Below are 24376 nucleotides of genomic sequence, written 5' to 3'. Positions count from 1 at the left end.
ACTGATTGTCCTTTTACTCTTTTGACTTTAAAAAAATGTCCTCATTTTTTAATTTGAATCTTTCTGCTAAGTGTTTCCTGGTTATCATGTATTTTAATTTCTAAGAGCGCTTTCCTGCTTTTTACTTTTTTTTTTTTATAGAATTCTTCTGTTTTTTCTTGGGCACAAAACTTACCTCTCTGAGCCTTTTTTCTTTTTAAATTTTCTTCCCTCTTTATATCGTCTCTTTTCTCTGAGCTTTTTTCTTTTTATATTGTTCCCTGTATTGAAGGGCTTTCTTAAATGTCCGGTGCCTGAATATCTTTTGTTCATTCATATTGAACAATGAGTTACTAAAAAGTTAACTGGAAGTTCAGGAAACATAAGTGAAGTTTGTGAACTACTGCAGAGTGATCTCTTTATTATTAGACTCCCATGTCTTCTCTTTCAATTCCCTTAGAGAAGATGCCTTCAATTTCTAATCCCAAGGGTGGTATAAATTGGATGTCTTGTGGCAAGGAATGGGGCCACAAATCCAAATGTTCAATTGTGGTTTTTTACATAATCTCCTTGCTTGAAATCCTTTGTTTCCCCTCTACTCTCTCCTTTCCCTGGAGTTCCTATGCCCGAATGTTTCCAATTCAATTTCTCCAAGAAATAAACATTTATTTTCCTGTGAGGACAGGAGGAGGATTTCGTTGGCTGACTGTACTGTGTGAGTAGCTCTGTGATCTAACAGTTTTGTATGCAGATTTTGAAATACCTTTATATTTGGTCCAAAGCTCCAACCCTGATTTCAACAATCCTGTTTCTTCTACTTTTCAGGATTCTCTGGTGCCAGTTAGCTTGATCCTCATCCCTTATTCCCCTCTATAATCACTAAAGGTTTCAGTCTCATCTTACTGTCTGTTACTGTCCCTGCCTCTGTTTTCCATCCTCCTCTTGGCTGCTATTCTATACTTTTCCATTGTCCTTGATCTGACGAATTTAAGCTTCTGGAAATGTCTACTGTGATTTTAGTGGAGTTTTAAGAAGGAGTAGAGACAGATGTAGCTTTTAATTTCATCATGTTTAAACAGCAATAAACAATATCACTTTTGTTGTTGGTATGGTATAGTTCTGGAAGGATGTATTACACCTTCCCATTAAAAAAAAAAGTGCTTTACAAAGTGATTTTAAACAAGTGACATGATATATTAGGAAAGCTTAGCCACCAAAAGAGTAATCACACATTAGTAAGACACAGAATTTGTAGAAATGTAAAATTGCATATCTCCTCTTTTCTATTCTGTTATTTATTTAACTACTCTAACACAAAATTCCCTACCTATCTTCAAAAACATTGTAGCTTAACTGTTTGCAATGGATCTCAAAATGTGAACTGCAGGCTACCTATGTTAGAATTCCCTGGAGTGTTTGTTAAAATGGAGATTCTTGGGTACCATGCTTGACTTCTGGGAGTGCTACCTGGAGGTCTGCATGTTTAACATACTTCCCAAGTGGCTGCTTACATACCTAAGTTGGAAATAGTGGTTTTATAGAAAATCATAAATCATCATGTTCTCTATGTCTGCTTAAAATTTATTTTGAAGGTGAAGAATATTTTTTCTTCACCTTACTATAATGATCTTAATTGTGTTATGAAAGGAGTTGAAATTAACCTTATAAGAAATTTCGAGATTAAGATCTGAAAAGCCCTTGGATGAAGCTTCATTTTATTACCAGTAATAACACAAAAAAGAAATATTTTGATATGGAAGTTTACTCCTGTATGATGATGATATATTTTGAGGATAATGATACAGTTTAGTTTAAACTTTGCATCAGTTCTCCTTCAAACTGACCTGTGCATCTGAATTCTAAAATTCAAGGGAAAAGTGATTACTGACCCATTTCTCTTAAATTGCAAATTGTACTGTTATCTTTTTAGAGGGCTATATGATGTTATTTCACACTAGAGAAAACAGCAGAGAAATTAATCATTTCCACTAATAAAAGATAAATGGTTTGCCAGGGCACTAATGATGGGATTCTATCTTTCCCAATTTCCACAGGATCACAGTTGAGTGCCAAACGGAATATGTTGTCGGAACACAGCTAAAAGCCATTAAGTCATCTCCCCGCCCCCCAACTATATAACTTACATGAAGAGAAAATGCTGCATTAGAGTTCCCACTTTCCTTACTTGATAAAGTCGGGCTTAATCACATGGTAACAGCTTTACACTGGTTCTTCTAAGCAACCATCTTCCTCACAAATATTTGTTACTCCTGAATTCTGAGTCATGATATATGCAGATTTTTATTTTTAAAAAATCAGCATTATTGAGGTAAAATTCAGATAAAATCCATCCACTTTAAATAATTCAAGGAGTTTAGAAGTATATTTAGTTGTGTAACCATGGCCACAATTAAAATACAGAACATGTCTATTGCCCTAAACATTTCTTCTTTGTTCTTTGCACCAAATCTCCCTTTGTAGCCACTACTGTTTTGCTTTTTTTTTTTTTTTTTTTTAAGGATTTCATATAAACTCAATCATGTAGTATGTAGTCCTATGTGTCTGGCTTCTTTCATTCAGTGTGATGATTCTGAGATTCATTCATGCTGTTACATGTATTGGTAATTTATTATTTTTATGGCTGAGCAGTTTTCATTATATCAATATACCACAGTTTCTTAATCTACTCATTAGTTTAGTTTGTTTCTAGTTTGTGGCTCTTAGGAATAAGACTTCTACCAATACTTGCAGGCAAGTCTTTTTAAAAATATGGATATCCAATTGTTCTAGCTCCATTTATAGAAAATATTATCTTTCCTCCTTAAATTGTGTTAGGACCTTTGTTGAAAATCAACTGATTGTATATTGTGAGTATATTTTTAGTTTTTCTATTCTATTCCATTGATCTCTGTGTCTATCCATAAACTAAAAGAATAGATACTACTAACAGAGTTAGTCTTTAAATTAGGTAGTTTAAGTCATATGACTCTGAATTTTCTTTTCTCTCTATTTTAGAGAAGGAGAGGGGCAGGACAAGAAGAGGGAGAGGGAGAGAGAGAATCTTATGCAGGCTCTACACCCAACATGGAGCCTGACATAGAACTCAATCTCATAAGCCTGAGATCATGACCTGATCCAAAATCAGGAGTTGGATGCTTAACCAACTGAACCACCCAGATGCCACATGCTTTGTCAGAATTATTTTGGCTATTTAAGATCTTCTGTATTTCCAAACAAATTCTGTAATCAGTTTGTTAATTTCTACAAAAGATCCTGCTAGGATATTGATTGGGACTGTATTAAACTGATAGCTTTAATTTCCAGAGAATTAACATTTTAACAGTATTGAATCATTTAAACAACAATTATAACACATCTTACCACTTAGGTCTTCAATTTCTCTCAGCATTTTTAAAAACTTTCCTTGCACAAAGTTACATAAATTTATCTCTATGTAATTCATGTATTTTGGATCCTATAATAAATCATGTTGCTTTCTAAATTTTGGTTTCCAATTGTCCATTTTAAGCATATAGAAATAAGTCTGATTTCTTTATATTGATGTTGCTTCTTGCAATCTTAATCAAATCTCTCACTTTTAATTTTTGGGGGGTCGATTCCTTTCTTTTTCTATATAGGTAGTTATATTATCTAAAACTAAATATAGTCTTACTTATTCCAATGCAATACTTATGTCTTTTATTTGTTTCTGTTGCCATACTGCATTGACAAGGCTCCTAGTACAATGCTGAATAGAACTGGAGAGGTCAGACCTTTTTGCCTTGTTCCTATTCTAAAGGGTAAACTTTCATTTACTAATAGTATAATGTAAGCTCAAAATTTTCCAAAAACGGCTTTTATTGAGGAAGTTCTTTATGTTCTATTTCTGAGAATTTTTTTAAAATCATGAATAAATACTGAATTATGTCAAATGCCTTTTCTGTATCTATGAAGATGATTATAATCAATCAATCAATCAATCATTCTTTCTTTTTTTCTTTCTTTCTCATCCTCCCTTTCTCTTTCTTTCTTTTTGGTCTCTTCATATGGGGAATTACGCTGATATTCTTCTAATGTCAAACCAATTTTGGATTCCTGGGATAAACCCCAGTTGGTCATGATATGTTATCCTTTTTTATGTATTTCTGGATCCTATTTGCTAAAATTTTGTTAAGGATTTCTGTTCCTGTGTTCATGAGGGATATGGCTATATACTTTTCTTTTATTGCAGTGCCTTTGGTTTTGGTATCAGGGTAATGCTGAACTCAATCTGTATGGAAGCATTATTCCCTTTTCATTTGTTCCCTAATGTGTCCTTAAATTACTTCTTCCTTGAATGTTTGACAGAATTTACAAGTGAAGTAATGTGGAGTTTTCTTTGTGGGGAGGTTTTTAACTATAATTTCAATTTCTAGAAGAAATATAAGGCTCTCATAGTATTTCTTTTTGAGTGAGCGTGGATAATTTCTGTATTTCAAGGAGTTTATTTCATCCACTTGAATTTATTGACATAAACTTATTCATCATATACCTGTATTATACTCCCAATGGCTATAGGAGTTTTAGTGACATCCAATGTTCGTTTCTGATGTTGGTAAGTTCAGTATTATGTTTTTGTACTGATTGATCTTGGCTAGAGGTTTATCTATTTTACTGATCTTTTCACAGAATCAGCCTTTGATTTCACTGATTTTTCTGTATCATATTCTTGTTTTCCCTTTAATTAATCTCTGCCTTTAAAATTATTATTTCCTTCCTTTACATTCTCTAGATTTAATCTGCTATTCTTTTGTACTATCTTAAGGAAGCTTAGTTAATTAGTTTTAGACCTTTCTTCTTTTTTAAAATATAAACACTTAATGCTGTCCGTTTTCCTCTAGTATCACTTCTACTCTCATCATATTCACATTTTCTTTTATATTCCTGAACATATGGAGTGTATTTATAGCAACTGTTTTATCAACCTTGTCTGCTAATTTCACCAGTTGGGCATTTCTGGGTCTATTTCTATTGATTGAGTTTTCTACTGCTTATGGGTAATATTTTCTGCCTTCTATGCTTATCTGTTAATTTTTAGTGTCATTCTGGATTTTGTGAATTTTACATTAGTGGATTCTGGATTTTGTTGCATTTCTTTAGACGGTGGTTCACTTATTCTGGTAGGCCATTACATTACTTGGAATCAGTTCGACTTTTTTGATCTTTGCTTTTACACTTAAAGGCAGTTCCAGGGCATGCTTTAATCTAAAGGCTAATTTAGTCCCAGTACCAAGGCGATAAAACTTTCTGAGGATTTTACTCAATGACCTGATGATTACAAAGTCTTTTCACACTTAGCTCCAGGAATTGTTTGGCCTTCTGTTTCCTTCCTTTTCCCAGCTGTACATAGTTTCTTCATAAAAATAGGTAGATCACTATTTAGCCAAAGAGTCAAAGGAGCTTCAGCAAAACTCCAGAGTTTTTCTGTGCATTTTCCTCCTGATACTCGGCTATACTCCAAGAACTTTGGTCTCCATGAATTCTGATCTGTCACCTCAAATCAGCAAGACTGACTGGCTCTTTTGGGTTTCCTGTTCCTAAGCATGGCTTGGAAATTGCTTCTAAGAAGTAAGCTCGGATAATCACAGGACTCACCATGTTTGTTTTTCTACTCTGGAATTCTAGTCCTGCAGTGCCTGTTGTTGAATGTCTAAAAGTCATTTAATATATTGTGTCTGGTATTCTAATTGTTCAGGGCAGGGGGTAAATCTGGTTCCTAATACTTCATCATTATGTTTGAAAGCAAAAGTTATATATGTAATTGGGTTAAATATTTAAAAAGTCACACTAACCTTGTAAATTTTGTTACCAATACAATTCAGGTAACTGAAATGAAGTTTATTATATATAAAGTTCTACAATATGTATTATAATAATAATATATAGTATAATAAAGATTCTGAGACTGAAGATAGCAGGATTAGTGTTCCCAACTCTCTCAGAAGTTAATATGCAGTCTCCTTTAATCTACTGTCCCTCACAAAAATCCTACACTAACAAAAAGAGAAGCATCAATATAACCTGTCAGAGATACAGAGATTCCTGAACTCAACTGAGAAATAAATGATAAATTAAAGATGTAGTAAAGCAAATTTGATAATCCTGATAATTCAATTCAATTAGAAAAAAAATTTGCTAGCATTTGCTAGTATTTTTCTCCATCTGTCATTATTAGGAATAGAGATAAATACTTGCCCCTGTACTAAAACCCCCATATACCTACCAAAAGGAAGAGCAAAGGAAATAGCCATAAATAATTTTGAAGTAGGAATGTTTACCATAAATTCATAGGGTGTTATGAAGGTATATAGCACAATCAAGTCTTGTTCACTTATGTTTTCTTGAAATATGTGACTTCAAGAGTTATCCTAGTGAAACCTATAAAACAAATTACAATAGCACTAATATATGTGGTAAATGTTTTATTCTTTATATAGATGTATGTATGTTTACACATACAGAAACATGCAAAAAAACACATCTATATACAGAAATTATATTTACCATTTGTCATGATACATATAAAATCAGCAACAGTATTATGCATATAGCACATTCATTTTCCTTTAATAAAACTAAAAGCACCCACCATCCTATAAATATTTATAATGCAAAAAATGGGAACTTGATATCTGATTTTACTTAACAATTGCTTACAGAATTAGAAATTAATCTGAAGAAAGATGAGCACTGAAATATGGTGCAATCAATATTTTTTTCAGTTTTTAGTATGTATAAGTTGTACTTTGAATTAGTTGTCTACTTTATTGTATGAACCCTCTATATAAATAATTTTAATGTTCTTGATTCCTGTTGTTCTACTGCTGCCCCAAAAAGGAATTTGCCAATTCATATTCATGCTACTAGTGTATGGGAAAGCCTTTTGACCATACTCTCAACCAGAACTCTGATTAAAATAATAATTCTCTAATGTGCTAGGCCTGCGATCCTTAAATTTTAATGGGACAATAAAGCACACTCTTGGGAAGGATATTGTAAAGCAAGATAAGCACAGGATATTTTAAATTTTTAAGGGAAATAATAATACTCAACATCCCTCAGACACCAAACAAACTACCTGCTCACAGTTTCAACATATCACACTACGGTCTTTTCAATGATTGTCACATCTTTATGAAGCTAGGTTTCAGGAGTTGCTGCAACACAAAGTGAGTACTGTATGAAAATACACTTTTTCTATAAAAATATTTGGATACTAGTGGAGGTATCCAATCTGATTCCAAGATATGGGAAGTTGTGTAGTGTCCAACAAGGTACACACTCCCATTAGTAAAAAACTGTGGCTGTTCAAGAATGAAATAAAAACATTTTTTTGTCTTTCAATTTATGTATATTTTCAGATTATTTTTTCCATTAATTGGCAAAACTTTTTCATTATCTATTATGTACCAAGCACCATTCAAAGAGCTGGGGATACATTAATAAATAAGACAGAGGATGTCCATGACCTCACAGAGCTTACATTCAGATGACAGTGGGGAGAGACAGGCAACATGTGCGTGAACAAAAAAATCCAAGATAATAAATAAAGATTCTGATTTAAGCTTTACAAGACTTTAAGATAGAACAAGATCAAGAATGAGCAGGGGGATGTTCTAGGTAGAGTGCTTATGGAAGTCCACTCTAAGAAGAAGCTATTTAAAGCAAATATCTGAAGGATAATGAGGCATCCATGCCAAGAACTGGGAAAGAGCTGAAGGAAGAGACTTCTAGGATCATCAGCGCAAAATCCCAAGAGTAGAAAGGAATAAAGGAACCAAGGGCAGCAAAAAATACAGAGTGAGGGATAGAGTGGTATATGATCAGACAAGATAGGAGAGGTGGGAAGCATTTCCCCTGGCCATGATAAGCAGTTTGAGTTTATTAGAAGAGCAATGGAAGGCCATTAAAAGATTTTAAGCAGAGAAATCACATGATTTAAATGGGGTTTCTACAGAGAATTCTGGCTGCTATATTGAGAATAGACTGGAAAGCAGGAGTATGGTAGCTGAGATCATAGACTCTGGGGTCAGGCAAAGCAGAGCTTATTTCCCAGCTTTTCCTGAGTAAAAGTTGAATAAAATATGCATCTTAATGATAAGATGTTTATTACATCAGAGCATAATTTTTTATAAAGTACTCTCACAAAGATAATTTATACATGCTTGGATTTATTTTATTCTAAATTTCTGTATGTACTCAAGCTTTATGGAAATCTTCATTTATTTCAGTACGATACTTTAGTTTTATTATACTGAGCATTTTGGTGTATGGATGTGTGTATGTCTGTGGTATGTTTAAAATCTAATCTAAAGGGGCGCCTGGGTGGCTCAGTGGGTTAAGCCGCTGCCTTCGGCTCAGGTCATGATCTCAGGGTCCTGGGATCGAGTCCCACGTCGGGCTCTCTGCTCAGCAGGGAGCCTGGTTCCCTCTCTCTCTCTCTCTCTGCCTGCCTCTCCGTCTACTTGTGATCTCTCTCTGTCAAATAAATAAAATCTTAAAAAAAAAAATTAAAAAAAAATCTAATCTAAATAGTATACATTGTGGGCAAAATACGAATAAAGACATTAGGTTAAAAATATAATAACCTCAATAAGGTAAAGCTTTATAAGAAGAACCATATATATAATATTTAAAACTACAGAATGTAGGGATGTTAGGTAGCATCTCTTATTTATTTGTTTTAAAAATTTTTTTGATTACAGTTGACACACAATGTTAAAATTCGTTTCAAGTGTACAACATAATGATTCAATTTCTCTATACATTATACTATTCTCACCCTCTTTAAATTCGACTTTCCTTAGCTGTAAAATAAGGCTCTTAAAATAGTGCTTGTCACAAGAGCCCATTAAATATTAGCGATTTACTTTAATTTTTGTAATGGACTGACATTTATCATTTATTAGGAAATAGATATAGCCACCACTGACCTCTACAAATCTTAAACTAACTTTCTAGTTAATGTAAGAATGTGCAACTTAAAGCACCCAAAGTTTCATTTATTCATTTGATACAGTATAAGGGATACAGATGTAAAACAGAATAAAATTTCTTCTTTGAGATACTGAACGTAGGATCTTTCATTCTTATTTATATACTTATTATCATCATGTTTCTGTATAAACTAAAGGGATTACTACTCTAATAAATGATTTATAATATCCTAAATAAAAATTTAATTATATTCTAAATAAGTATTATATGATTATAATGACTGATATTGGTTTTTGTATACCTCATTTGTAAGGGTTTTTTTTTGTTTGTTTTGTTTTGTTTTTTTAACCATTTGGGAGTTTTCTTACAAGATTTGGCAAGATAGTACAGGCTGTGGATGAACAGGTTTTTTTGACTCACATACACGGATCAAGTAGGAAAAATAAAAGGAAAGGGTGGAGGTTAGCTCACAAAAAACCAAACCAAAACAAAACAAAAACACAGTGTGATGTGCCCTTTTAGACACTGAGTAATGATGCTAGCATGCTGCCCTTCCACTTCTGCCATGAATTCAAGAGTGCCAGTCCCACAGACTCAGGGACATGGAAGAGAAAATGTGAAATGGCCACGAATTCAGACTATCCATACCAACATCGATGCACGGTACAAAACTGAGCTAGTCAACTTGTAATGAGGATGATGTTTGTAGAAAACTGAGAAGAATGAGAAATAGGTCCAAAATTCTTGCTTATTTCTTTTTTTTTAATTTTATTTTTTTCAGTATTCCAAAATTCATTGTTTATGTTTAGCTTATTTCTTAAGAATTCCTGAAAATAGAAAAAGACAAGAAGGAAAAGTTCCAGCAGTAAACCAACCTAAGAAGGCACCAAAGTACTATATCACATGAGTATGTATTATAAGAAGAAAGACTGCTCTTTAATAATTCCTTCTAGAAATGTATTTGAAATTTAAAGAAGCATGACGACTGATATTTGAAAAAAGATGAGATCGTGTATGGTATTTAAAAAAAATAATTTCTGAGGGACAGATAACGTAGAGTATATAATGATTATTGGTCTGGAAAAGAAAGGTGTTCTACTTACTGGATAGAAATCACATGAATCGTCTTACCAGCTAGCTTGACTGAAAGTGGTTTTTCCCTCCTGATCATATTTCAATGGGCAGGGCCATTAGGGTGTGTTTAAAGAGTCAAGAATAAAAATACTAATCCCATCCCCTTTCTCCAGTGTTTACTGCAAAGCATAGAGAGAGGCACCATGGGCATCATTATCAGGATTTGGGTGAAATCAGCACAGCACAGTTATGCAAATCATGCGCGCAACTGACACTGCTTGTGTATTATCAGTGTAATCCACCTCTATGGAGCACCTCCAGGAAGGAAAAGAGGGGGGTGGGGAAAGTTCACACTTGGGAGATCACCTAGAAAGTGGGCCAGATGCCAGGTCTACAATCAGGTGAAAACAGTTCCTTCTCATGGGAAGTCTGCAGGACAAATTATACTACACTTAATGCATCATCACTATTATGCACGAGCTACAATAGCTTCAATTTCTAAACCAGCATAATTTAATCCAACATGTCCATCATTATCCTGGGCCATGGATTAGTATTTTTAAAATGGGTCTCTGACAAATCTGAGAGAAAAGTCATGATGATGTTGTTTCAAAATAATGTCAATACAAAAATAACTAATAATGATAATCTTTTAGGCAAGTACCTAATTTTCAGACATTTTTTATACTTTACTCATTTCACAAGTTGTTAATATGAAAAAGTCGATAGCCTGCAGCTGTTCCATGTTATTCAAATAATTTTGTATGTAATACAAGCTAAAGGTACTTATTTACATACTTTTTTCTGGTAGTCACCTCAAAAAATGAAGCAATACTGAAGCAAACATTTAAGGATTGGGGGGAAAAACCTATGAAAAAGACAAAGAGTAGAAGGCAAAAGGAAACACAAGAGGAAAAGATTATTTAATGAAACAAGATGGAGAGCAATTACAAAGGCTATATGTACTTTAGAATCCCTTCTAGTTTGTGGAATTCCTGACCAGTCAGCAATAAAAGGAAATGATGTGGCTGTGGTAGTGAATCCCATAGCAAGACATGACAATATATTTGAAAGCATTTCATTCTTATGATGAATTAACAGTGAGTCCCATGTGAGAAGACTGAAAACTAGAGCATTTGACATTAAGTTGTTTCTTTAATAATACGGTCAGAGGTTAGCTCTGTCTCACTCTAAGCCAGATACGACTTTTGAGCTTTAAGAATCTGAAGATGAGGAGAGATCTCTTCTTGTCGGTTTCTCTGAGAGGATGTAGTTTAAACTTTAAAAATGCCTGTTAGTTGATTGAATATTCTACTAAAGGCGAATGTTCAAATATAATCAAAAACAGGCAAAGTCATAATATTTTATAGTTTCTGGTAACAGTTAAAAGCATAAATGAATAAAACATAAACTAGTGTTAAAAATAATAGAAACGTGTAAATGAGTTTGTGGCAGGACAGTATTTAACTGATAATGTTTTTAAAAAAATCAATACTGGGAACTAATACAAGTATTCAATACTTCTGAGCTATTTTTATGGGAAAAAACTGGGATTATAAGATCTTTAAAAATAAAAAGGCAGTCCTTGTATTGTAGAATTAAAAAAATGTATAGCAAGGGAGAAGCTATTGTATTAACAGTAGATATTTTATGGTACATCTGGTCCAGTTGTTTTTTATAGGACAAAGTAGTTTTAAACTGACAATTAGACATAAAGCACAAACTTCTTAGGCTAAAAATTGTCAAACACCGAATAGGTTACAAAGTAATATTGTAAAAATCAACATTCCTAAGGTGTTTGGAAATAAGCTAGATATTTGTTCAGAATAACATAGGCTTATTGACCCTACATAAAAAGATGAAGACTTCATGACACTAGAAGTTTCCTCAAACAGCTCTAACTCCAGGGTTATGTGATATACCTGCATATATACAGATATATGTACAGATATGTATGATATAAATATATCACATAAACTAATTTTACAAAGCATTTATTTTTAGATGATATATCCCAATAAAGAATTAGATAATAAGTACTGGTTTAACTGAAAGCTAAGGTTTTCCTTAGACTATTATAGGTAAGTCTTATTGAAAACCCAAAGGAATTATTTTTTAAAAATGAGAAGAACAAAACAAGCAATTTGGGGGCCCTTGGGTGGTTTAGTAGGTTAAGTGGCTGCCTCAGGATTTTGGCGGGTCATGATCCCAGGATCCTGGGATCAAGTCTTGTATTGGGCTTTGTCTCAGTGGGGAGTCTGCTTGAGGATTCTCTTCTCTACCTCTCGCTTTGCCCCCCCCCCATAAATAAATCTTTAAAAAAAATAAGTTCCTACACTTACCTGCTTACTCAAAGATATTTTATTTAAATACTTAAATAATATTTCAGTGTTACAACAAGCATCTTTGAAAATATGAGTGTTAAGAAATACTTGTTTTTTTTTAGAATACAAGAGACAACTAATTTCTTTAAGACATTAGCATTTTTCATTTTCATATTTTTTAAAAGATTCCAGTTTTAAGCAATAAGTAATTTTTATAATAATCTGGATTCAGGACAATTACATGGATATCTGAATTTTAGATATGGCATAAAAATATTTGAGACTATGAGAGAGATATTCTTACCTTTTCCTCCTTGCAATTTACACATAACCATTTATAATGCATATATACATCTTCTATTCTGTTTTAAATATTTAATTTGGTCACAGCATCATAGTATGTGAGACATATACTTGAAATGCTAATTAGGAAAAAATATGCAATTCTAGTTCCTCTTAGATTAAAAAAAATAACAAGTATGCTAAGTATTATTTTGATTAATAGGGGTCCAAGACTTAATTGAAACACTATTTCCCCAGTGTATTGGGTATAATAAAGACAATTAAAAGGAGCAATATATAACGTATGAAGCACACTAATCAAATTTCTAAGAATGAAAGGACTATAATTATACTTTAAAAATCTAAAAGACAAAACTAATAAAAATCATTTTTGTAGAAGGAGTACTGATTCACTGATTCATCATTAAAAACTCACGTTTTAAACGTCGTATGTTATAAATTTATATATAGCAAATCAGATAATTTGTGTGGTAAATCTTAAGATTAATTGGTGGAGTTTTTTGTTTTTTTTTTTTTTTAAGATTTTATTTATTTATTTGACAGACAGAGATCACAAGCAGGCAGAGAGCCCGATGCGGGGCTCGATCCCAGGACACTGGGATCATGACCTGAGCCGAAGGCAGAGGCTTTAACCCATTGAGACACCCAGGCGCCCCTAATTGGTGAAGTTTTAAATATAAACCAGTACCTTTTATTTTCTTGTATCCTTACATAATGTATACAAGAGTATAGATTATTTCCTCACTGGACCAAAAAATTTGACTGTGATCTTCAGCTGATACATTGTTGATGATACATTCCAATTCTTTATTTCTCTCTCCTTCACATTCCTTCCCACTCCCTCTTAGATTGTCATTTAAATTTCACATGTAAAAAAATGTCCCCCCCCCCCCTTTCTCAGCCAGTCATTTTGAGTGCTACAAAAAGCAAAAGTAGAAGGAGGGTTGCAATTGCTAGATATGTTTAAATTTAGTGAACATACTGCAATAAAATAAACACTGAAGATAGCCATACAAACAACACTGAGATTCTATCATTTCACCTTTTTCTTTCTTTGTGAATGGACACTATTTCAGAAGTAGGATACATCACTACTACAACCAAAGTAAGAAATGCTATGATTTCTTCTGTTATTTCAAGAAATAGGGAATAAAATATGGGAGTTACTGACAAAAATTATCTGCTACCGAGAAAAGACTATCATATTAATCCGATATGCTTCCACAAATAATAAAATTAAACTATTCAAAAATCATTGTAAGAAAACAAACATTTCCATGGCAAACACTGCTAAATACTACTGAAGTATAATTATTCTTTAAGGGGTTCTGATTGGTTATTGTAAAACTGGACATCCTTCCAATTAAAAAAAAATTATCAATGGCTATAATAAAAATTTAAAGCATGCAATCAAATCAAGTAACCAGGGTTTTATAAACTTAAACCCATTTTCTATGCCAGTGTAAAAAGTATTATTGAGGTACTAATTAGCAAAGGTGAGGGAGGAAAAATTCAACATTGTTTTATACTTTTTTGGTGTTCAGCACGACAGATGGGGCTTTGTAAAAAGTGCTTTTAAATGGGAATGAGTTTTAAGTAAACTTCTGCATCTCTGAAGCTAAAAGTACAAAATCAGAAACTGTCCTTATCAAGGCTGTCTCTTAAATATGGTTAGCAGACAGTTGTAGGGAAGTAGTAGTGGTACTGTGAAGGTCATCTGAAAAGCTTAAGACCTATTCCATTTTTTGAAAATCTATTTTAAAGTTAAAACAAACCACAGCTAATTATAAGACAAAAAAAGTGGGGTATGGGGACTACTCTTTTACTCTTTAAGATTTGGTTGTAGTGAACAATCAGTAGCCAAGTCCAGGGAAAAAAGATAACACATTGTATTTAGCATCATATAATACTGGGGGTATGGGGAGACTTAAAGATCAAATTAAGTGACTTGACAAAGTAATATAACTAATTTGCACTAAGCCCATTCTAAACTGTTTTGACTTCTTCTAAATAGTACTTTTTTCTTTATCATTTTGAGTTAATTTAACCAAGTTTTATAGAATAAACATATAGGACTGTATCATTTATCCCATAACATACAGGTTTTGGAGTTTGACTGTCTTGGTGTGAATCTAGGCTCTGCAAGTGCAACCTCTCTGAGCCTCTGTCTTTTCACCTATAATAAATATAGTAACAGCAAAAAGCTTTCTCGACTGACGGCCTCTTCCCAAAACACTGAATTCCTGGAGCTTGTAGGCCCCTCTTTTCATGTCACACATAAACACTTCTGAGTGGTTGAATTACAGATCACTAAGAGTCAGTTATAATTCTAGCCAAGCCTATTTATGCCAGCTGTACCACCTATTATAATTAGGTAAATTATTTAAATATCCATATTTCAAGGAAATAAGTACAAAAAGAAAATTGTTTCTAAAAACAATTTTGTCTAAACTAACTTTGGAAAGATTCAATAAAGGTGAGCTGATTTTAAAAAAATGCTAAAGAATTAGAGGTGGACAAAGATAGTCATAAAAATTAGTGCAAAATCTTAAAAATTTAATAGAAGTATGATTGCGTCACAAGGGTCTAAGTTCTTAAAGACACTGAAAATGGAATTAGAGATGATGCACTATATTTTTACGTTTGAAAAATGTAAACATAAGAACTTTTGTCAAAAGAATTTATGTTGCTAGACTTATTGCTGTTAATTAATAAAATACCTAGTTTTGCTCATGTCAGATAAAAGGGCTTTAATTAAAGAAATAATCCTTGGGAAGTGCTTGCTGCAGTGCCTTGTGTCTACGGAGGGTTCTAGAAATGCCAGATATTATCTGTAAATAACCTAACTATTGGGACTATACAATCAAAACCGAGACACTACCTGGTGTCCTCTAAAATATGCAAGTAGAGTTCCAAATAGGAAATTTCAGCTTATATGGGATCATACACGGGGTGGGGTGGGGGTGGGGGAGTAAGGATTAGCATTTATTGAATGTATTTTTCTAATTTTTTTTTCATTTAACACATAAGTGTACATCAATGCCAAGCTCTTTGTTACCAACCTAGTAGAGAAAAAATTTCAAATCTAAAATATAGGAAGCAAAGATGCAATATTAATACTATACAGCACAATAACAAACTAAAACAATGGATAGTCGTTACCCAAAGTGGGGGAGAGGAAGGAGGAAGCAAAATACTTTGTACTGATAATATCCATAAAAACAAATTAATATTAAAATCATTACATTAGCCTTAATACCCTACACTAGTAATTTTAAGCACTAGTTCCTAAATTTTAGTCTATCTGTGGCATATTCTGTGTCACCTTTATAGCCATTTGCACCCTTCTTTGCTCCTGCAGAAAGCTAATTTCTGTTGGCTTTATCAGCAGGCTCTTCTGTCCTCTGGCTTCTTGCTAACCTTAGTATATGTGAGGAATCAGCAAGAGACTAGAGTGGAAAGACTGAGGTCAAGGTGTCACAGGTTAGCGGGGGCACATTCCTCATCAAAGCTCAGTGTTTAAGACCCATCTCCTACCTCTTCTAATTCTAGTGACCTCTTGATCCCCTCCAGGCATAGGGTTGCTAATGGTTTCTTGCTATTACTAGCCTCGTAATGCTTCAACCATCCTTGTTGGTTTCCTTTATGCCTCACTATTCTCTTGTAAATATTACCATGAATGTCTCCAAATTTTTCCCATTGAGTGTCTCATTGCTCCTGTCAGGGCCTTGGTTGATAGTTACTGGTAGCAGGAGTGGCTCAGAGAGTCAAAATGGCATTCTGGCACTGAGTTGCTCAATATGAAGACAACAAGGTAGCTTTTTTACTGGGGAGTTAATGGAATACTACTAATTCTAGGTATTTGCTGGCAATATGATTACCCAAATTATCACTGCTGGTAGCATGTAGCCTTGCTGAAGTGACAGTGGTGGTGTGTAGAGTGAAGACTGTAGTGTGATATGGCTAACTCTGATGACCCTAAGGATTACATAAAAGAGGAAGGACAGTTTGAAGGTCTTGAATGCTCACTTCACGTCAGAGCAGAAGTTGGAATGTCAAAGTCCTCTGTCAGCTTTAAAAGAGTCCTTATTTACCTAAGCCTCAGGGCAAATAAGGCTGAAAACCAACTCCAGAATCTGATTTGAAGGGTTATAGAGTTGCCACACTAAATAAAATGGGCAGTACCAATACAACCTGGTCATGGCAATGGATTAGTGAAACATGGAATGGTACTATCTGATCAAATACCAAGGCGCAGAATGTTGAACCTGCAAACACTTCCAAACCGCCCTTGCTGGAAGACACAGTCCTCACTCCTCACCTTTCCATCTAAGGAAACTAATGTTCCATAAATCAGCATTCCCATAAAGTAAGAAGACTTTCGATTGTTTCAGCTGAGGCAAGAACCCAATCAGAAAATGGCAATTCTTTTCAGGACTCATTCCTATTAACTCTCATTGCCCCTAGGCTCATAATAAGTTAGATTCTCGTATAATCAAAATCAAGGCCTGATCCAAGAGGTGACAGCCCTATACACTGAAAGAATCACAAAACGGCCAGTTGTACCAGCAGGAATCCAGTTAGCACGTAAGGGAATGAATAGATTTTAAGTGTTTTACAACAAGAAGATGAAACAAAATACTAGATTGGGCCAAATTTTTATCAATATATATGCATTCACCTGGATTTGGGATTTAATATATTGCCTTGAACAAGTGGGAGTGACTGACTAATTGAATCCTTGATTCAATGATGGCTTATTAGTAAAAAGTTGAAATGCCAGGGTTTCCTGGCATAGCAAAGAGGAAGAACAACAAAAGCTCAAATAAGTAAGAATAATGGAAAGGATCTATTATGAATCATCTGGTTCAGCCTGCCACTTACATACTTCTAGAAGGGCCTGCGGGAAACTCCCTTCACCAAAGAATTACACTGGTCATGAAAGAAGCCACATGCTTGAAAAGCTTTATGGTAATTGTCTTCTCTAGGCTGGAGAGAACAATGATAGATGTTGCAAACAGATCTGGCCTCCTTGATTTAAATGTATATGTGATCTCAGAGTGGCAGAGGCTCTATGGTAGGAAATGGAAATACCAAATCCTACTGCAGATTATTAGTCTATTAGATTAGCTCTAAATTGACATTAATCTCTGGAACTCAAAATGCCATTGTAGCTGACCAGTTCAAAGTGGGGGTATATGGAGGTCAAGGTATATATGTAGGCTTTATCCAAGTCCATCTTACATATTTTGGGAATAAATAAACTTAGTAATGGATAGAATCCTTATGTTGGTTCCCTGACCTACAGCTATCATGGAAAGCCAAGAACTGTGCTTGTCCAATGCAAGTATGAATCAGACACATAATTCTACATTTTCTAGTGGCCACATTTTAAAAAGATGGAATTAATTTGAATGGATTTCATTTAATAAGAAAATATCATTTCAACACATAGCACTAGCCACAGGAGGCTAGTTGCTACCAGAATGGAGATCACAGCCCTAGACTTAAAGATAGTAAACTAAAACTGAAAGATGTTGGCATGGGGATTCCTACTACATACCCATTTATACTGTTGATGAGGTTAATGCAAGCTAGATGGTTCTGTGGATGCATGCAGTTTTAATCACATCAAAATGCCAACTACAGATGCAGTTCTAGCTGTAATACCGTTGCTGGCACATATTAACATATAACATAGCCCCTGATACCAGGTACGGAGCTACTGACTTAACAATTTCTTTGGAAAATAATTCCTTATCAACAGATAATCTGAAGCACTTTGCCTTCACATTGCAGGGAGAGCATACTTTTATTATCTTAGCTTAAGGCTAGGTCAACTCTTCTGTTATAAATACAGTCCAAAGAAGTCTAGTTCATCTTGACAGCCCACAGAACATCAAGTTGGAACGTTACATTCACGGTACTGACTGGACATGGTGAGCAGAAGTAGTAAATACCTGAGATGCCTCCGTAAGATATATGCCAGAGGACAGGAGATAACTGCCACAGAAAGTTCGGAGAAGCACAGTATTAGTGTAATGTTATGGATTTGGTGGTCTAGACATGTTGAATTAGGTCCTCTATGATAAATGAAAATGGGTGCACTTTTTAAGTTTCACCATGAAGGAGGCATGGTTTGTATGCTGCTCTGATGTATGTGCTACATACCCAAGGGAAGAGTCTTTCCACCAGGGATCAGAGGTCTGGAACTGTCATATTGGACTACCCCCTGACTATTGGAGGCATCTCAAGCTGCTAAACTAAGAGGGAGAGAAGTGGGCTATTGGTTGATAACTTTTCTAGACTACCAAGGTGATTCTGGGTTGTTATGTTTGGAATTCAGGTATCTCTTTTAAAAAATGTTCCCAATAATCCCAGTTACTGAAAAATTGCAGTAATGCAAAGAAAACAGGATAGTCAAGTCCTCAGAATTTGTAGAAATTCATGTTTGGGTCACTCATCAGATAAAGAATCCTGTTCAGCTCAGGTGCTAAAAACAAGGGTAAGAGTAAGGGAAAGATGGAATGGGTAGCAGAAGAAAGCTGTAATAACCAATTTGGGCTTTCTGAACAATTAGAGGGCACGGAATTTAGCAGCTATATTTTATGTTGTATCTATTACAAAAAGCATTGGCAATGGCAAATATTTTAGATTACAGTTAGAAATGTAACTGAATTCATATCACCTGTTGATGCGGTAGGTGGATGACACCTTCCTCCCTCACTGCTCTGTTAAACTCTCTTTAATTAGCCAGTTTGAGTATACTATCTATTTACATATCTACATAATCATGACTTTGTATACCAAATTGCAAAATAATAGCATGATTGCAGTTACAGGGTCCATGTCTTTATTTTTTTTGAACCTCAAAGTAGCAGTGATTTATTTAGGAAATATGCAATTTCACAGAAACAGCTTCACTTTATACACACAAACTTCATAATTACACAGAACCATGTGTTGTCAAGTGTCTGGGCTGGTGAAAGCCAATGGGAGTGGCCTGCGTTTGGAGTAACATCTTTCTCATTCCTCACTTCATTAGCCGCCAACCAGGAACCTCTAGATGACTCATGACTAATTTGCTAAACAGATGCTGATTGCAACTGCCCAGAGTTCAGAAGAAACAAAAACCAAGGTGTCTTCTTAGACACCACCCACAGGAATGGATGTGTTAAAAGAACAAAAAGGAAATCAAGACAACACAAATTGAGGTATTGAAAGCCTTCCAGAGGTTGAGCTTTGAAGGCATTGAACCTTCTAAGGGCAATATAGCAATCCCAGGTAAAGTAGCATGTGTACATTATATCATGATATTAAAAGCAACACAATTTTGCAAAAAATGAAATAGATGTTTAAAGTTCTATTTTCTCCTCAACTTCATGTAATAGATAATGTTCATGAAAATTGATGTTTTACACCATCTGTGGTCAATTCAATAACACTTTAATAAGCCAGAGTACATGGCTAGGTGAAGGAATTAACTGTCATGTCTTAAAAATATCCTTCAACAAAGAATCATTTTTATAATAAAGATGTAATTTTCACAGCATAAGTTAAAAATAAAATATAAAATGTCATAGTTGGAAATAAGGGAATTACTTTGAATCAAGGAGGAAAGTATATATATATACTTAAAATATTTTGTTTTTATGTTTGCATTCATTTTATTTTTCTATAACTGCTCCAAATTTACAAGTTAATGCCTAAAATAGTTTTACACATTTCACATTCATATTAAAAACCAAGTAAAGCCTTAAGGATTAATACGGAAAATGTAAAAAAAGATAATACAAGCATTACCTCACAATCCATAGCACTCTCTAATACAATTTGTCAATGTAGATGAAAATATAACTTCCATCAAATCTTCATATAAAATTAAAATTTAATATGTCATTATGGACAGAAGGAGGATATAAAACTGGCTTGAGAGTATTCTATATTAATTTTCCACCTTTAACTTCTTAGTTATGGCAATTCATGCTAAAAGCCAAATGAGATTCATTCAGATTTCTAATCATTCTTTGTCTTTTATGTACTATATCCTAGCATTTTAAAAATATCACACTTACTCTAGATTTTTTAATGATGATTTATGAAGCAAAGAAAAGTTTCAGAGAAAATCCAATGACCACATTTTGAGAGTTAAAGAAACAAGGCATGTTTAAAGAAAATATAAAATACTCTAACAGCCAATTTTCTAATAAGCATAATATTTTCAAGCTTAAAAATAGCAATGTTTGTTTTCCCACTGAGGTCCCAGGCTGGACACTCTATCAGTTGAAAAGTACCACAGCCTTCATCTCCTCTATGGTAATATCAGCATGTAACTATGATATTTTACTCGATTTTCCATTAGCCAGGATTAACCATAATTATTGAATTAATAATTATAAAATTAAAAATCATACAGAATCTATAGAACAGTTGTTTCCTTACTTCAATAGCTTGAAATAAAAGATTCTTCAGATGATGGTGCTACTTTCTGCCAAGTCTGTAAGTCTAAAAAAAGGAAGGGCCATATGCATCTTGCAAGATTTATCAGTTATTCAATGTACACAAATAAAAATATTGTTGAGCTCATTCCTAGCTATGGACCAAAGCTGTAAGTTATTCTGTATTACTCTATAACACTTTCCTGAATTCTTATATTTTAGCTTTCTTCTCAAAGAGTCAGTGACACTTACCAGAGTGGGTCCTGAGGTGTCCTGTGAGGGCGTCCCTTCTTCTACAGGCATAGCTACAAAAAGGACATTTGAACGGCTTCTCTCCAGAGTGTAACTTTATGTGTCTCAAAAGGTTGCCCTTCTGAGTAAAAGAGGCTCCACACTGGTTACAGTGGAAGGGACGTTCACCTGCCGAAAGGAACAGAAGTGGAAACGATCGAGTGGGTTATGTGTAAGGAACTGATCGGCTGTAGGCTACTAACTGGCGGCGGCTCTCTGTTGAGAGTTTTCTCCCTCCTCAGACTTATGAACCTTTTCCTTCCTAAAATTTGTTAATACTGAAGCCTTAAACTTTAGGTCAAGCGCGGTTTTCTCTCCTCATACAATTTTACCGGATTCCTGTTACTGGCTCAAAAGAATCAGTAATCGCATTGACCACTGTTTGAACAACTAAGTGCCATCACTTCACTGACTTTACTGGTTGCTTTACATAGAATATTTAAAATCTTAAAATGATATTACTAATTAGGCATCTATAATTTCAAGTTGCAAATGAAGAACTTGAAGTTCAAGTATCAAAGTATCTGATTATATTTACGGAGCTAATAAGTACTCAAACTGATAGGAATCTTGCTCCGTTGGACTACAAAATCTTGCTCTATTGAACCATGCTATATCTCTTTTAATATTACAGAAATTTTGAATTTGAGTTGAATTTTGAATCTTTAGTCTAACTCTCTGATTTAGCCTTTGATTTTGTCCCTGGAGGCCAGGTTACAATGTTCATTATCACGAAATCTCCCAAAATTAGCCCAGGCCCAGGTCTCTCCATTCTCCTAGTCACTAACAGTGAAAGCTTTGGCAAAATTTCCTGACATAAACAGGAAAAGTCCAAAGAAAATTATTCATCCAGATATTCCCTGTTTTCTTTTTGTTGTGAAAATAATTTCAGAGAAACATTTTCCCTCTTTCCTCCCATTACTGGATACTGCTATAAAACTGTTAAGCCAGAATTATCAGTTTAGTCTATTGTCATCAACTGGCTGTCACGAAGGTCACTGAACATAAAAACATATAGTTGGGGAAGCAGTAAAATTAGCATTTAGGGTCAAACCACGAAGAAAATACTATTATTTTAAGTTTGCTGATCTCTAAAGATATTCATGAACTAAGTTATAAATTAATATATACACAGTACAAAATAGTAAAGTTCAAAGTTTAGAACGGACATAGAATTTTTAAAAAATTTAAAAAAAAATTTAAATTTTTAAAAAATTTTAAAAAATTAAAAAAACTGGACTATTTCTGTACTTGAGGTCAGATGAAGATTGTAATTTTAATACTTAAAAATTTATACTGAATTCTCATGGTTTATATCTTTAACTGAAACATTTGAAAACAGTGAATAATGAAACCTCCTTATTTTGGGGGGCCTTTAATTAATGCAAACTCAATGATTCCTTCTATTAAAGGAAGCTAGGAGTCATAAAGAAGATAAATCGGCCATTTTCTTGCAGTTGCCACTGCATATTCTATCATATAGATTTGTTATAAAACCTAAAGAAATTAAAAAATGGATACATCAGGCGTATCTCAAATTCTGTACTATTTTCTCATTTTGGAACTTTATGAGATACATACCAAAAAATTGTAATCTATGTGTTCATTTAGGAAGGGTAAAAGTTTTTCTAACAAAATCTGGAGATCTGAATTACATTTACAAAAGGCCTTGTACTAGTGTATCATGAAAAAAATTATTTTAAAGTCACCTTAAATTTTATCTTATTTCATTTGTTTGATTCATTTGATGAAATTGACAAATTAAATCAACACTAAATACAGCTTAAAAGAGAAATACTTTACCGAAAAATCTCTTATATGAAGTCTCACAAAGTAATCAAAGTTTGAAAATAAATCTAAATTTGGTAAATCTTTACACACATATGCACACACACACACACACACATAACAATTTGTTGGCTTTTTCTTCAATGAAATAGCAGTCTACAGCTCTTTAAAACCAGGAATTTCTACTTCCCACCCGTGCCATGGAATTACTAATAAAAAAGAATGCATTTTCTTCATGAGAATTTTTATACCACAGGAAAATAGCAAATGCAAATTATACTTTCCCCTCCAAATACTTGATTTTACTTTTGAAATCTGTCTGGGTCTTCCAGGCAAGTAATAAGTTAGTATGCAGTAACTTTAAAATGAATTAAATCAGTTTGGTGAACAAAAAACATTTGAAATCATGTTTGCCTTTAGAAAATACTCCTGTAACATGCTAACTTAAGATTTTCATTAAGCCTCCTACAATTGAAATATTTAAAAATTCCTAATTTAGAGTACTGAATTTGTCATTCCAAGTAATGCTAATCAAAAAAGAAAAAAATAACAAGGATAACTCTCTTTAAAAAGAATTTTTAAATTCACCTAATTGAGTTTATGAGACCAATGCCAGGGTAATTTTATTTTTACACTAAAAAATATTCCAGATATCTTCAAGTATGTTTTAACAGAATTGCATCTGAATTTATATGATCATCCTTAAAGGGGCAAGAGAAATGAAAAGGGGTTCTAGGTATATTAGGAAATACTGTCTGTTGCTGAGTGTGTCTTAGTGTGGAGTCTTTTGCTAACTATATTCCCATGGCCCTGAGAAATAAAGAAAGGCATGATGAAGTTTTACAAACCCTGTTCCCATTTTTGATAAGAGGAAAGAAGCAATCATAGTAATGCACTTTGATTTCAGCTGGATGAAGTTTTGAGAAATACTGATCTACATGGATTAAGTCTTGAATTGGGATTATGAGAGACATGTAAAATGATCTGATATTTAAGTAAAAGGTTCATATATTGTGTCTGTGCCTTGAAACAACACATCTCAATTATTTTTTAAATAATTTACTTTTTCTTTAATAAACAGGCTTACTCAACTAGTTCTTTTCAAATCAGTTGAGACTTTGCCTGAAAAATATATTAATCATGTTCTTCTGATATAAAGAAAAGCAAACTTCAGGAAAACACCACAAAGGTACTAAATACACT

General features: G+C 33.7%; 1 protein-coding gene across 14 annotated transcripts in view; it reads right to left on the bottom strand.

The window, feature by feature from the left end:
• Positions 1-24376, bottom strand: part of IKZF2 (IKAROS family zinc finger 2) — a 152703-nt gene that overhangs the window by 24575 nt on the left and 103752 nt on the right. For 13 of the 14 annotated variants that reach the window (XM_032859875.1, XM_032859878.1, XM_032859873.1 and 10 more), the window contains one exon: positions 21347-21514. The exons of the other annotated variant lie outside the window; for it this stretch is intronic. In XM_032859875.1, coding sequence (XP_032715766.1) covers positions 21347-21514 — 168 coding nt within the window. The remainder of the gene's footprint in view (positions 1-21346; positions 21515-24376) is intronic. 14 annotated transcript variants of the gene reach the window in all.

Source organism: Lontra canadensis, unplaced genomic scaffold (genome assembly GCF_010015895.1).
Source record: "Lontra canadensis isolate GAN:19392208 unplaced genomic scaffold, GSC_riverotter_1.0 scaffold18, whole genome shotgun sequence".
Lineage (NCBI taxonomy): Eukaryota > Metazoa > Chordata > Mammalia > Carnivora > Mustelidae > Lontra > Lontra canadensis.
The sequence above is the reverse complement of the archived record's forward strand: the minus strand, read 5'-3'. Positions and strand labels throughout refer to the sequence as shown.